The sequence below is a fragment of the Spea bombifrons genome, chromosome 4, assembly GCF_027358695.1.
Source record: "Spea bombifrons isolate aSpeBom1 chromosome 4, aSpeBom1.2.pri, whole genome shotgun sequence".
NCBI classification, from domain to species: Eukaryota; Metazoa; Chordata; class Amphibia; order Anura; family Pelobatidae; genus Spea; species Spea bombifrons.
The window spans coordinates 83,410,504-83,425,683 of NC_071090.1; the positions used below are offsets into that span (position 1 = coordinate 83,410,504).

Sequence of the window (15,180 nt, forward strand, 5' to 3'; positions counted from 1 at the left end):
CCTCTGTAGACATAAAAGCTAGTCGAGCAATTCTCCATTCGTTACTACTGCTCCTCCTGGGGAAACCAGGACAGCTGCCATAAGGCGTGTAACGATTACGATAAACCTAGTGACATGCCATGACGTCACTTATATATTGGGTAAAGAAATGTGCGTGACGCCACGCACTCGTCATCGGCCTCACGTTGGTACGTAGTAAAGGGCCACGTAACGGCATACGTAGAAATATTGTTATATTATTACACCTGTCTTTGGCGTTCCTAATAATCAACGATAATTTACATTAACACATCCTCACGCTGCAGTAACCACGACCATTCCCATTAGCTACGCCTACGCAGTATCAAGGGTTCCTCCCAGAGAACGCCCCCTCCATGGCACGCCCATCGGGGCGTGAGCTCCGGACCTAAGCATTCCACAGAGGTTTTTTTTTTCTTTCTCTGTTACTCGCGCCGCGTCGAGCGCTCATTTGACGTTTGACGTCACACTAACACGTGACAGGCAGCCAGGCGCTTGCCGACCTCCTCCAGTCCGGAGTGGCACCATTATGAAAGACTCATCCTCCGCTAGGTCCGGAGCGGAGACAGCTGCTGGCCAAACTGTTTCACGGGCTGCGGGATTTAACCCCACACAGGATATCCACAATAGATGGCTGAAAGCCCCGGAGGAGACTTGCCTGAGTCTGCGTGGTGAAGAGAATGGTAGGAAGAAAGTGTGCGCAGGCCCCGGGGGATTCGCCGGTGTGAAACCGGAGGACCCCGGCAGATAGGGGTGGGAGGAGGTGGGACAGCCTCACAGGGAGTGAGAGGACTAAACCAAATGGGCGTGAGGAGAAACACCCCCTTAATTAGATGAACCCAGCCCGGTACTCATCTATACTGTGTGTGCGTGCGGTGTATGGGGCTGTGATCACCGGCCCATTATCCAGTGCGGATAGAGTTAACCTCCCCGTGCTTCGTGTTGTTAAAGTTCATGCCCCCCTTAGTAATGCTGCAGTCAGGGCTGGGGAATTCCTCTAAGTCAGGTAAAGTGTCCCCTAACTTGTGACGGTTTACATCGACCTGGATTAAAATATTCCTTTGTTTAATCTTAAAAATCTTAACCAAAGTGGGTTATTGTCTGACCTTTAGATTTGATGAAATTGTGTAAAGATGCTACCCATATTGGCTAACTGAAGTATAACAGATTGCAAGCTTCCAAGACTAGGTCTGTTCTCCAGGCATATTAGGCATTATCTTTGCCATATGTGCTGATATGGCTGATCGGTCACTTTGGGAAGATGCCGCAGCCGTTGACTATTTGTTTTGAACATTTGGCATACTTTAGGTGTTATTGTGTATTCTGCAATGTCGTTTTACTACCAGCGAGTTTGATTAACTAAGGCTGGGGTTAGGATATAGAAGTTAATGTGGCTGCTGTGGATGCCTGCTCAATACTCTTGCATTTAATGGCTTAAAACATTAAGGCAGGTTTCACTTCCACCGAGACATTCTGCCAGTCGATGTGAGAACAGAACTGAATGTCCTTGGGCTCCTAATACAGGCAATCAGTTCAACAAATGCTAATACCAAGTGCGCACCTTTAACGTTTCTCCGTTCGCAGCACAATGTGATGATGATGGGCATTTTCGGTACTGGCCGTGGTTGGGAGATTTTTGGGTGATGGACGCGTCTGATAATTTAATGTCACTGTAACCAAGGACTAGTTAAGTACTATCCAGTATGTGTCCCGAGCTCTTTAGAGTGCGTGTATAAGCAGATACCATGTATATTTTTATATACGTCCTGCGGAGTATGCGGAGGTACTGGACGGGGGGCTGTGTGAGTGCGAGTCACTGGAATGCCACGGGCTGATAAAGTGACTGTGGACATATATCATGCTGGCAGCTGAGCCGTGACATGCTTGATAGCTGTCATACCTACTAGTCAAAATGTGCTGGCCTGAGTCAAATGGATCTCATTGCCGGTTCTTTAAATTCCCGGTTCCAGGGCTGTGGTTTTAATTTGGAAAAGCTGCCATACATTTACAACACAACTATTTAAACATCATTGCTTCCGTCTGTATTAGTTGCAACATACATAACCATGCCGCTGTGATAAGTGTTAATGTGTCTTCTGCTCAGTAGAACACGCGTCCTAAAAAGTGCCCTCGCGTTCTGGCCCTGATGGGGTTAATTAAGTGTTACTGCACCGTCGCTTAAATGTACCTGCACCAGGAACATTACCTACCACACCTTGCAAAGTGCTGTATTGTCCTTTATGGTATATGATTTGGCTTATATTGGGGCTGTCTCCCAATGTCAATCAGCTAGCGGGGCTGGGTGTCCAATAATGGGAGTCCATGAATGCCCTCTCGGCGCCCAATGCACAGATGCCGGGAGCCGGCGTTCTTGCGCTTTTCCCTGGGTTCAACCGTGAAAGAGAAGAGTACATTTTTGCCATTAAAATGTTGCATGTTAAGGCAGGTCTTTGATAAATCTCAGGCACCGGGTCGCCGTGTTGACCAGGAATTGCTTCCTGGCACTTAGGGTACCGCCTGCCAGACCCGCTAATCTCCTCTATACAGGGCTAATTCCTGTGTCAGCCGGCTCTGTACAAAGCTTTTTCTTCCAACACAACCTCCAGTAGCTGGGAGCACGTCAGGGACACGTAACGCAGCGGTACATGACCCCCTTGTGGGAGTAGTGCGGGATTCGTGGCTTATAGGAATGCGTGACATTCGTCTAGCCCTGGGCCGGTAAATGTGGCTTATGGCTGTAAGTAGTAAGGGCAGGATAGAAGGCAATAGGAGTCTGTTTGCATGCAGTTACTGTAAATCTGCAAAAGGTCACACAGGTAGTAGTGCATGCTGGCCGGATCAAGTAGTCACGTTTAAGTGACAATTTGCTGTCCCGACACTAAAGAAGAATGCATATTTCAGTACTTTGTTAGTACTGAAAAAAACAAACTTACCTGAGATAGATGCTGCTGCAGCTTCCCTCCTCCATGGTCTGATATCTGCTTGCTGACAGTATAACAAAAAATTATTTCAGTAACTTGCAGAGTGTAGCTCGGTGGATACAATACGCTTACATTGTGATCGAATTCCAGGCTTTTGACTTCTCTCTTTCTGCACATTAAAGTACCTACGGTATACTTTATAATGCATTATTTGTTGGTGGGGCTGCATAAGTGCGTCGGCCCGCCGGACTGTCTGCTTCTGCTGCTTACCATCTTGGACTACTTCAGATCCTTATGATTTCTGCCGCTGTAGATCTCTGAAGGATTGATGGAGCGGGACTTGTGTTCCCCATGTACGTAGTCAACCAATCATCTATTGAGTCCCTTGCGCTTCCATCTGCTTGCATGGTGGTGTCACCTAATACTGGAATATGGGGTATAATAATCAGAGGCAGTGTTCGGAAAGATCTTAAATTCCTTAATTTGTTCGCGTTGGAGCAGGAGGCACTCCATGGTTGATAAGCAGTATTTTCAACAATTGTACTACTTATCACCATTAAAAGTTGTTGAAACTTCTGTATTCCATTGCACCAGACTCAGCTCTTTACTGTTATAGTGAAGAAGTGACTTTGTTACAGTTATCCAAGTGGATGTATCAATAATAGCTGTTGATCTTGGAGACTCTGTGTGTCATTGTGCAGATGGTCCAAACACCTGGAGCTACAATGTTTCATTCAAGCCCTTTGGAAGAGGATGTCGATGAGTGATCACACCTGGAGTTACGAGACTTCTCTTGGCATAGTTATAGCTGTGATGCTTTGTAACAAAAATAAAATAATTATATAACACACACCCTCATATGCCAATGTAACAATGTTGGATCTATACAATCTTTTAGTCTCATCACACATTTATCCCGAAGAGGGAAATGTCCTTAAGTATAACTATACAGTGAATGCCAATGAGTGCTATACCTTGCCAGAAAAAGCTTGGGTAGCGGAATCCAAAGCTTTACAGCCCTTCCTTGTAGTATTCCCTTACCTGTTGCAGCCGGGGTTATAATGGACTGGTAAAGTTTTCCCTTGTGAGTGCAATAGGCAGACCATGAATATTTTTTGTATGTTGTGATAAGTCCCCCCCCTACCCTTTTATATACATGGTTTTTGTATCATTTGTGTAAACACACACAGCACCAGAAGGACTCTTGTTGTGCAACAGGGGCAATCATGCCAAGTAGAAGTTATATACAAATTCCGTTTGGCTTGAGGGTTGTGTGGCTATGAACTCATTAATTCACAGGCAGGAAATCCTTTTTGTGAGAATCAGGGGCTGTGGAGTAAGTTCGAGCTTGAGAACAGAGAGAGTTGGCCGTCGATCTATGGAAAGTCTTTGATTACATGCGGATACGACCTGGTAGCATTGACAGAACAGGTTACATTGCGACGGCCTCGTTCGTGCCAGATTGTAAGCAACTTTATTTTTAGAGCACTTGCACTTCCGATATAACACTTGTGCCGCTATATATCCTCAGCACGCGTTCCTTATAGTTTTTCAAGAAATAAACTGACGATTCTGTTTGTGTTTTATGTGCGTTTTTGTTTGTTACTGTGTAATTCTTGCCATTTGGGCTTGCAATTCAACATCATGCCCACTGTGTCTGGTGTGTGTTTTTCCTTCTATACTTGGTTTCTAAGAAGGCATCACATTCACCTTTTTTCGGCTTGCTTTTACGACTCCTCCTTAATGGGTATTAGAGAGTCAAAAGTAGTTGAAATGTACAGATTGCCGAAATCAGGTCTATGAGATGATCTTAAATGAATACATGCACACTTGTATAGAGATTGTTCTACGTATCTAGCATAGTGTGTGCTGTAACTCGGTGCTTAAGTGAATTCGCTTCTGTTTCACACAGTTTCCATAACCACGTCTGTGTCTCTCTAGACAGACGGCTTCTTGCTGATCTTGCAAGAGACTGCACTGTTAAAATTCCAGTAGCTTCCAGTGGCTGCTGTCAGGGATTAGCCTGATAAGTGATATGTTTAATGGCACCTGGGTGCAGTATTTCTTCAGCATCTCTCCCCGTAACTAAAATGTACACATACTAACACGCAGACTTACTCTAACACCATACATTTACACGTGTGCACTCAATATCTTCCTTCCTCTTCTCCCGCACATCGCTAAACCCTAGGCTCACCCTGACTCTCTAGCACAATATGCTAACACCCATACATGTATTCTGACAAGTATGGATAAACACACATTCATGCTAACACTGTACATTTACATGCACACACATGCTGCTAACACATGCACACTCTGACATCATGCTGTAATACACACTCACTCTCCAACACCATACACTCATTCATATGCGTATATATACACGCTTCCTCTCTCTATCATTGGTGCCAACTCTCCACTTCCCTCGAGTAGATCCCTGTCTTCACTGCCCTGCTACCACAGAGTCACGTGAAGCACTTTACATGACAGCATTGGAAACGTCGGCTTCTGGGTGCCATGCATGCGCCTTAGAGTGCCCCTGGCTGCTATGATGTCATCAAACTGCAGTTAGGACACCTTCCACTTTAACTTCACTTGGAGCCAGAATTAGTCTTTATGCATAAGTCATTTTTACAGAATGTTTGATTTAGTCACTACGGCCGTGAGTCACACAGAAATGACTAAAGTGTCTGCACACAGCTCGTCTTGAAGCATAAGGGAAAAAGTCATTTACTGGATATAAAATGAGGTTTGTTACTAATATGCATGGTGATTAAAAAAAAAATATATTTATATATATATATATATATATGTATGTATATATGTGTGACTGTAATGTTGGCAGCTGGTCCCGCTTCACCTTTGTTTCAGGTGTCTTTGGTATGTCGCACCCCATGTAAAGCATTTATACGTATTGGTAGTAATTCGCGCGTGACTCAAACTTTGCATTGAATATACCTGAGTGGTTTAACAAGACTTAAGAAAATATGAAGAGATGCATTTACTAAACTGGGAGTGGCGAACATATTGAACATTCCAGCTGCATTGACTTTGTATAATGTATAGTCATATCAGGTAGTAGAAGATTCCACTCATGTTCTGCTGAATGCACCCCCTCAAAGAGCCACTATTGCATACTTCCCAGCTGTCACGGGTCATGTGGGACAGTCCAGATTTTGGGGTGCTGAGAGGTAAAGGGGTGATCCATGTGGCAGGTCTCCCCTTTGTACTGTGAGCCGGGATCACCGAGAGAGATCCAAGGTGTGTGTGTGTTTTTGGGGGAGTGCAAGTGTCATGGGGGGGGCTTTTAATGTTGTCAGGGATGCTACTGACTGTTATATTCAGTGAATCATGAAAACCTATAATGAACTGGGAGAATGAGAACAGAGGATATGCAAACGTTTATATTTTCGGTATGACTGCATCCTTTGTGGGGGGGTGATGTCCTGTTTACTACGGCCCCCGATGTGTGATGTGCCATAAAGCTCTGCTGTTTCCTGGATTACTTCAGACGGCGTTGCGCGTGAAACCTGAGGCCCTGGCACTGTGCGTCTGGATCCAGACCTCTGAACTGAGAATGTTAAGTCTGTAAATTCCTCAGGATAAAGATTATCAGCGTATTGTTTCACTCAGAGCCTTGTGAAAGCCGGCGTTTCTTTTGATCACTGGAAAGAAACTGGCAGTGCTGTTCAGCAGACTCATCTAGTTCATGGGTTCACAATCGAAAACTTGGCTATGTTCATGCAAAGTAGTCCCTGTTACTGACCTTTATATTAAAACTAGATTAGGTAAAATTAGGGTTAATTACGCTGACGCTTTTGCGTTTCTTTTTACCTAAAGCCTCTCTTTTTTTTGACCGCTCTGTCTACGTTACGTCAAAATACTTTTATGTATACGGCTGTAAAACAGAAGTACGTTATTGTATGTTAAGTCGTATTTACCGTTCTGTCGGTAAGTAAAATTGTTATCAGAACTGGATGATGATTTCATGAATCCCTCTGTGTCTTCTGGTTAATCCAGGCAGGGCTGACGTGTTTACTTCATGGCCAATGGCAAAGATTAATTACAGAGTAGATCTTATTCCACCCCTTGCAGTCTCTGTAGCCATCTAGGTCTTATTATCTGTTGAATATGGAGAAGATGTGTTTGGCCTATTAGGCTATGTGTCTCATGGTGTCTTGCCAAACTCTTTACTTTTTTGCTTTTTTGTCTAACTTCTAGTTATGGGAACCGTGACGCGTGAAAGAACACGCTACGAAATTACAAGATTTTAGAATGTTGACACGCAATTGAATGTCCAATCATATTTTTGACTGGATAACGGCGTGATATGTATATACGAACATGGAATTTATAAATACAGATGGTTCTTCCACAGATTAATCACCCAAGCAGAGTGGTTTATTTTAACATTATGCGGCTATGATGAGTTGTATGGCTTTTGTTTGACGAGCATGAGACGTTTGCCAAAGGTGCACTGCAGGTTTAAAGTATGCTCGGCCAGTGTTACTAGTATACAATATGCTCATTATTGACACGGCATATTAATTCATGTCTCCAGACCCGTACACAACAGAGAATTGCTAAGCCGTTGGCATCAAAACAACAAATCTACTTCAGTGAAGCTCAACAGTCCATAAATATTAATGATGGGTTTTTGATTTCTGGTTCTTTCATTATTAAATGAATAATTATGTTTTTAGTTTTATAATTTTGAATGTCTTGAATAATCCCATAAATACTGCGCCTCCAAGCGGTCCATGCCTAGGCTTTGTGTTCTTAACCGTCTGGCTCCTCTCTATTGAGAAACCAGAAAGGAATGCCGTTTTAAAGATCAGGATGATGAAGGAAGCAAATAATCCATTAAATATTGGTAATAACTCTGTAAAGGTGCCGTTCCGCTTAGACAAAACGGCGATTGAGCTCTCTCGCTTGTTAACCAAGTAAACCTTAGAACCGTCATGTTGTTCTTTCATCTGGTGGCTTAATCTCACAAAAGGCAACACGAACCTTTGGTTTCGTTGGAAAGTGTCTGTTTTTTTGGCACATGAGAATTAAGCATTTACTTAAATTGCGAGTGGGATATGCTGTTATGATTGTATGATGATATGATTAAAACATTATTTTTGACAAAGGTTGGTGCCTTCAACATACTAGAAATGTGTTAGTAATGCTATGTTTAGTTCTAAAACTGTTTGGGTTCAGCAGGCAAGGCAGACCAGCACCTTTAGAGTCCTGGATATCAATGTGAAACAGATTGGCTAAATAACAGCCTTTTCTGACAAACCAGAATGAAAGGAGCTCCCTATTACAACAAAGCTATATAATCAAAACAACTGATCCACCAAAACAATGGACAGAGGTATCTCATCCTCATTGTTTCAGCATCTGCATGGTTGATCATCACCCTGAGAGATCCCCAGGACAGAATATTGAGCAGATAATGCTGGCCCTGCCACAGGCTGCTGCTGTTCCCTACCCTCCATGAGGTTAACGAGTTATCTCCAAAGCAGTTGAACTCATTGTCATAAAACTCCAGCTTTAGATTTCAATAAACTGATTTACTTACGGTAAAAGCAGTTACTGCAATGGTTTCTTTTTGGAGCAGATCCATCAGTTTTCTGAAGTAGGACGTTTTGCCGTTCAATACATTAAGTCCAGCTGTTGGTAATAACCGATCGGATTATGCAAAGTATATAAGGAACCCATCATATGCGTGTAATGCTGGGAGTAGCTTTTGTAACTTCCTTTTAGAGTTTTCATTACTATCTCTCTCCATTAAGTGTCTAGTTTTTTACAGTTTTCTGTCCCGCTTTGTTGGGAACTGATTGGTTCAGGATGCCTTTCTTAGCTTCAAGAAGTAAGGAGGTGGATGACCTCAGGACAGGAGAATGAAATGCCTGCTTTTTTCACAAGATAAAATAGGTGTTTTTGACCAACCCTCCCCAATTATAGTTTTAATAAATTCGTTTTAGTATAGTAGAAGCCGAGATGTGCTGTTTTGCATGATATAGTTCTTCTTGTGGAGTACAAGAGAGAGGTGAAAATAATTTTCAGGCATGCCATGTAGTTAACAACAGTGGTGCAAAAATGAAACGTAAGCTTATAAGCGGAAGGCTCCAGATAATCGCGAGCCATGTTTGTGACACCACCCGCACAGCCGTGTGCAAGTTACTTCAAGGTCCAGCGTGCTAAAATGTTTCCCCTTAGGGGCAGAAGATTCCATCGTGTCTCTCCGGCAAGAGCCCTGCTATGTCTCGCAGACTCGCGAACATGTCTTTAAACTGAAAAGCATCCTGCGGTGGTGGGAGACCCATTAGACGGGATAGTTCTTCCACAGGGGAAGCGGTTCTCCTAAACAATTACACATTGACAAACACAGTGTATTTAGTTATATAGCCTGTGTTAGTCTAGCACATCCTTCTACATGTGCAGCAGAATCTCTTCTTGTGTGTTGAGTTACTTCTCTAAAGTCATCGTTATGTGCTTTGAAAATGTTACATTTACATTAAGTTATAAAACCATTGATTTGTGAAAATAAAGCATGCCTTGATACAATTTATCATTTACTGGAGGCGTTCACTCTGTATATATTTATGCAGCATGGGGGATGTTTGATTACTGTAATTAAGTTCCAGACTTTTCTTTTAAAATGAAGACCGTGGGTTCATGGGTTTGTCAATGGGAAAAACTTTTTATTATTTAGTTTTGTTAGCGGTATTTTGAGAGATCACAGTTTTTACAGAACCAAAACCCATAGATATTTCCTTTTTTATGAGGAAAATGAAACTGGACCTTTTTATGAATGCTTTACTGAGAAAGTGGTGGCTAAGTGGGGATTTAAATTTTTTTTTTATTATTTTTTTTTTTTTTTACAGCAGAAAGAATCGGGGAGACCAGATGGGCCCACTGGCCTGGCACTAAAGGGGTTAATGATACAGTGTGGTCAGCTTCCCAAGTACCCCAGAATCTAAGTGGGTGTGATGGTGCCTTGTGGGTGTGATGGTGCCTTGTGGGCCTAGAGATAGTAGGGCTGCCTACTGGAAATATATCAAGGTTACTATTTCAGGTTCTTCCTAGCCTTATATAGGAGCTTATAAGGTAATTTTCACCTGAAAGCATGCTGACTGCCTGCTATCCCAAACCCTTTAGTTCACCTTCAATGATGCTTAGAACATTAATTTGTCATATGGTGTGTTTTTCCTGCGGTTTAGGAGCCAAACTCTACATCCTGGGTATGTTTCCCCCATTTAGACATTCCGCATGGGAGACGTACATAGTAACCCATGGTGTCAGAGCTCTAATTATATATACTTAATCATTGCTAATACCTATTGACATTTATGTTGTAACATAGCAAATCTAAGTGATATGTCGCATGTGTAAAACCTCTTTGTATTGTGAGTGTAAACTCATTGTTTTTGGTGTTATCCACAGGTTTTATTTTATGTGTGTGTATTAGAAGCCACATGACAGAGCTGGGTACACACATTTCTTCCCATTTGGTTGTTCATTTATAAACTCTTTTAGTTGTTTCCACAGTGCAAGTGAGATTGTGAGATAAAGATATTTGGTGCTGTGGAATTTATCCCTTGAAGCTATTGCAAAAAAAAAAAAAACAGTAGGTAGGCAGACCTGTGACCGTTCACGTGTGTCTTACACAAAACTGGGACACGCTGGAGGGGTGCTTTTTCCCATGTATGTATGTATGTATATATCAGGTGTTAAGAGTTTTTTTTATATTTCAGTAAAAAATGCCTAAAAACCTCTTTGCACAGCTCATTATACTTGTGCTCAATTGCTTATGTGTTATGCATGGCTATTGACAAAGTCTGTCCAAGGTGTCTTTAGTCGCCATTACAGTCATTAATTAGAAAATATTAGATTTTAACCACTAGTGTTAATCACAAATAGAATAGCGTGTAGCAGTATCTCATAAATGGTGCCCCCTCCCATAGCTTTCACTGCATCTAATGGGTTTTGTACCGATGGGTCGGTACCAGGCCTGGACTGGCCATCTGGCACAGGGGCAGATCGGGTGCTGCAGTGCGGGGTGAGAGGACGGATAAAGCATAAAAACGCAGCGTGCAGCCACACATATCCAACCGTTGGCTGCATGCGCATCTTTACGTGGCCACTGGCCTTAAAGTGCCAGGGCCACCAATTCTTGTCTGGTCTTGGACAGGCTGTCCTGTTTGAATGTACACACAAAACTTTTAGTATACACTGAAGTTTTTTGGTTTCATTCAAAGTCCAAGAATCCTAAGTCCTAAGAGTCCTAACAACACAGAGGAGAATGCTGCTGATCAGTGCATTATACGCCAAGGCTGTGTCTCATTTATAGGATATACCCCCATCGTACCGTGCTTACGCTGTCATATGTTGTGTACTGACACGGACATCGTGTGCTGTCAATAGAACTCCAAGTATCTGATATGTAAAAATATTTCTTTATTGCTTTTGTTTATTGGCTTGGCATCTAATGAAAAGTTACTCAAGAAATTATATCATGTGATGAGATACAGCATTTGCCTTAAACAAGCTTAATGCGAGAAAAGGCTTGGTAAGCTTTGCCCTGAAAAATCTAAATGATATACTTGTCTAGATAGGTTGTCACCTCAACATAACAGTGGATACGTCTGACATATTTTTACCCTTGATTATTTGCCCTTGTGAGGTAGAAGACATTGAAAGGATTTCTGCCCCCTCTGTCCTGTTAATGAAATCGTTTGGTTGTAGTAGGTGTAGTATGTCCTGTGATTTTCATGCAATTCACATGACTTTATTACAGGCCAATTAAAACGTGAGTTTTGCTGAGTTACCATCTGCTCATAGCTGTGGGTTAGATGTCATGGCTCCTTTTGTGAGCATATAAAACCAATGGCCTTTTATTGTCTTACGTGGCCCCTCTTTTATTAGTGCTCGTTTATAGTGACCATTGGGCGTTTTCCATTCATTGTCACTAATATCCATAAATATCCATAAATGACAGACATATTACACACAGAGCTTAGATCAGGGCTGAACTTGGGATAGCTACCGGTTTGATACAGGTGGCCACCCCAGAATCAATCTGAATGTGTGTGCCTTTTATGATGAGGGTTGTTCGCTCCCCTTTCTGTGTGTGTGTGTGTGTGTGTGTGTGTATATGTGTATATATATGTGTATGTGTATATGTGTATATATATATATATATATATATATATATATATATATATATATATATATATATATATATATATATATATATATATATGAATTCAAGATATATAAGGTTAAGTGAAGCAGATTTTCCCCGACTGCAGAATCCATGTCTGTTTCATCTGGCGCAGAACATCTTAACTTACTTTATGTTAAAATGAATGTTATTGCTTCTTCTATGCCGTTTCTGTGACCAATTGCCCTATAAGTACCCATGTAAGATTTCTCTCAGTCTGCACTTTTTCCTCCCCTTGCCTTAACCTGCGCAGCTGAAAACCTCAAATTATAATTCTCCCACTATGTGATACTGGGTACGTTTTTTTTTTTTGTATCTCTCTGGTGCACATCGCTCATGGATTTGGGGAAGGCTAAACTCCGAGCTCCATTGTATCTAGAAACGGTAATGTGTTGTACACTCATCTTCCTATGGAACTTTGCTCCTGTAGTTTTTACGCTTGATACGTTTGCTTTATCGTATCGCTGTAATTATTTCCTTTTACAGGGACAATTCGCTCAGCTAAACAATCAATTGAGCAGATCTGTCATGTTGTTCTTTCACCTGAATGTTTAATCACGTAATACAAGACAAGCTTGAGAATCTTCTTCGGCTGTTTTGTTTGTGTTTTTTAAACTATGGCAACAACCTATCAGGGAGTGCTTTTGTATTGCACCAATTATTGAGATATAGTAGGACTATGGATGATGATTTGAATTCTGCTTCTAGTTATAAATCTCTTAAGTGTGTATGTAGGCGAGACGGCACCTTTTATTCTATTGTAAATGATATGCTTTATATATTCGGCTAGTGAAGCAGTTAAACATAGTTTTTCAGAATAATATTGATTTAATATATGACTTTCAGTTTTGCCACAAAATAATAATTTCCACCGTTTTTGAATTCTCAAGAATAGATGTCTGCAAAACTCTGACACAAAGTAAAAAAAGTATCTTTCCCCCAGATGTGTCCAGTATTGGTTGTTGAACATAATCAGGCAACCTCTGCGGCAGATACAGGACCTCTCCCCCAAATATATCTCTGTGCTGCCGAAGCTGTTTGTTGCTGATAGCGGTTTGCAGTTGACCTTGCGATGTGACTGGTCTCTAATGAGGAATTTTGGTGTTACTTGGAAAGCACTTTCATGAGTCTATTTGTATCGGTGTGTAGAGCTACTGTGTGCCTTCATTTTAAAGGGACTTTATATCCATCGTATGCACTTGAATACATGGATACATACTGAGAGGTCCCTTTACATTTTAGTGTTGCCCCCCCCCCAGCTATTTAGCATGCAAGAGATATTCCTGGCTAAACACTTCTCCTAGATAGACTTTCCCCAAGTTGGCTCCAGCGCTGGCTTGAACATGTCTCTGGAAGTTAGAAGAGCTACCGGTTATTTCAGCGGGTGTGCTTTCCTGCCACTGATTGGTTACTTTGGAGGGGTGGGGAGCTGCAGCTTCTCCCTAAGATGGGGGTGGGGGTGGGGGGGAGTATATGTGTGTATGTAGTACTTTCATATGCATTAATTCTTGAAGCTTGTTGGGCTGCCTCCTCCAAACGTAACCTGTGCCCACACTGAAGGGCACCTTTGCAGTGATATTTTCCTTTATTTGATTATATATTGCATATGGAAATCACGGTACTCGCTTGAATTACTTAAATTGTCATATTCCCTGGCTCTTTCTATGACCAATACTAAACAGATTCCAGGAGCCAAGTTTGTACTGCTTGTTTTGTTTGCACCTCTATGAATACTTTCTTTGCCTGCTTCATAGATAAATAGGTAAATCAAACGGACTCTTGACTTATTCCTGTATTGGTCTGGCTCAGTGTCCAAGCCCAGGTGTTGCCTTCTCACAGTACCTCGCTATATCATAATTTGGTCCCCAATTTCCTTCACTGACCCCAGGCCTCACCATTCTTTACAAGCACTTCCTCACGCTGTATTATGGCTGAGCAGGGACATCTTTCTTCTAGGTTTTTTGATAAAGTGGGGTAAATGTGCCCTTAACAGACTTTCTGTAATTCCAAAGTCAGCATCTTTAAAAGTACACAATGCTTTATAACATTTCATTTTCTGTCTAGAAAGGTATTGGAATGAGGTCTGGGTGGCTATGAACACACTGGCAAGATGTTTAAACCTTGTAATTTTCCACGAAATTACATCAATTTTATGGTGGCATAGTTTCTAGAAGTGCTTATTAGCTACTTAAACAATATTTTGCTTGTATTTTAATTATAGCCTTTTAACATAACATTTTAAAGTGTTATCTATCCTTGCCCTCCTTACTACACACCTGTACACAACGTACATACCTGCACTTGCAATAACTCTTGGCCTGACATGTCTTCCTGTTCCAATAATGGCTGGCTACAGTTCTAGGTTTAGTCTATCCATAGCCTCTGGATGACCAGGTTGAAGTCCTGACTGTGGACAGGTTTTTGCCTATGGAATATGGGACTTTGAAAACTCTCCTTAAACTATTATTTGATGGACTTCATCAGAGCTTCATGAAAGTGGGTCTAAACAATCCTCTGTAGCCGTAAATTAGAATCCAATATACTGTCGATGCCTTTGATTCTTATTAGTATATTGTGTTTTTTTGATACATTGTTCATATTTTGTTTTGCAGTCCCAGAAATCTTGGATAGAAAATACTTTCACCAAGAGAGAATGCACCTATATAATTCCGAGCTCAAAAGACCCTCACAGGTAGGTGTCCATCCATGGCAGGAGTAACACATGTTAGCATTGATCGTTTAGCTTGTATAAGGTTGCAAAGCTAATTTAGTGATAAGGGATTACTTTTTTAAATACATTTTATCTCTGCATTGATCATGGAAAGAATGGAAAATTTGCAAATGAGTAATTCTTTCCACATCGAGCATGTTTCTTCACCAGAGCCTGGATTCAAAGCCGCGTTTACTAAACTGTGTATTTAGAAACAAGTAGACCTTTATGTTTTCAGGCAAGGTTTTAACCCTCCTTCATCTAGGTTCAGGATGCATGTGAAAGACATTCAGAAAGCCATTCTCCCATAG

At 41.6% G+C, this 15,180-nt stretch overlaps 1 protein-coding gene across 1 annotated transcript in view; it reads left to right on the forward strand.

Annotated features, from left to right (window-relative positions):
- Nucleotides 1–504: 504 nt before the first annotated feature.
- The window catches only part of TRPM7 (transient receptor potential cation channel subfamily M member 7), a 38,981-nt gene continuing 24,305 nt past the window's right edge, over nucleotides 505–15,180 (forward strand). Inside the window, exons 1-2 of the mRNA XM_053463761.1 lie at nucleotides 505–701; nucleotides 14,778–14,851. Of these exons, the coding sequence (XP_053319736.1) occupies nucleotides 699–701; nucleotides 14,778–14,851 (77 nt within the window). The 5' untranslated portion in view covers nucleotides 505–698. The remainder of the gene's footprint in view (nucleotides 702–14,777; nucleotides 14,852–15,180) is intronic.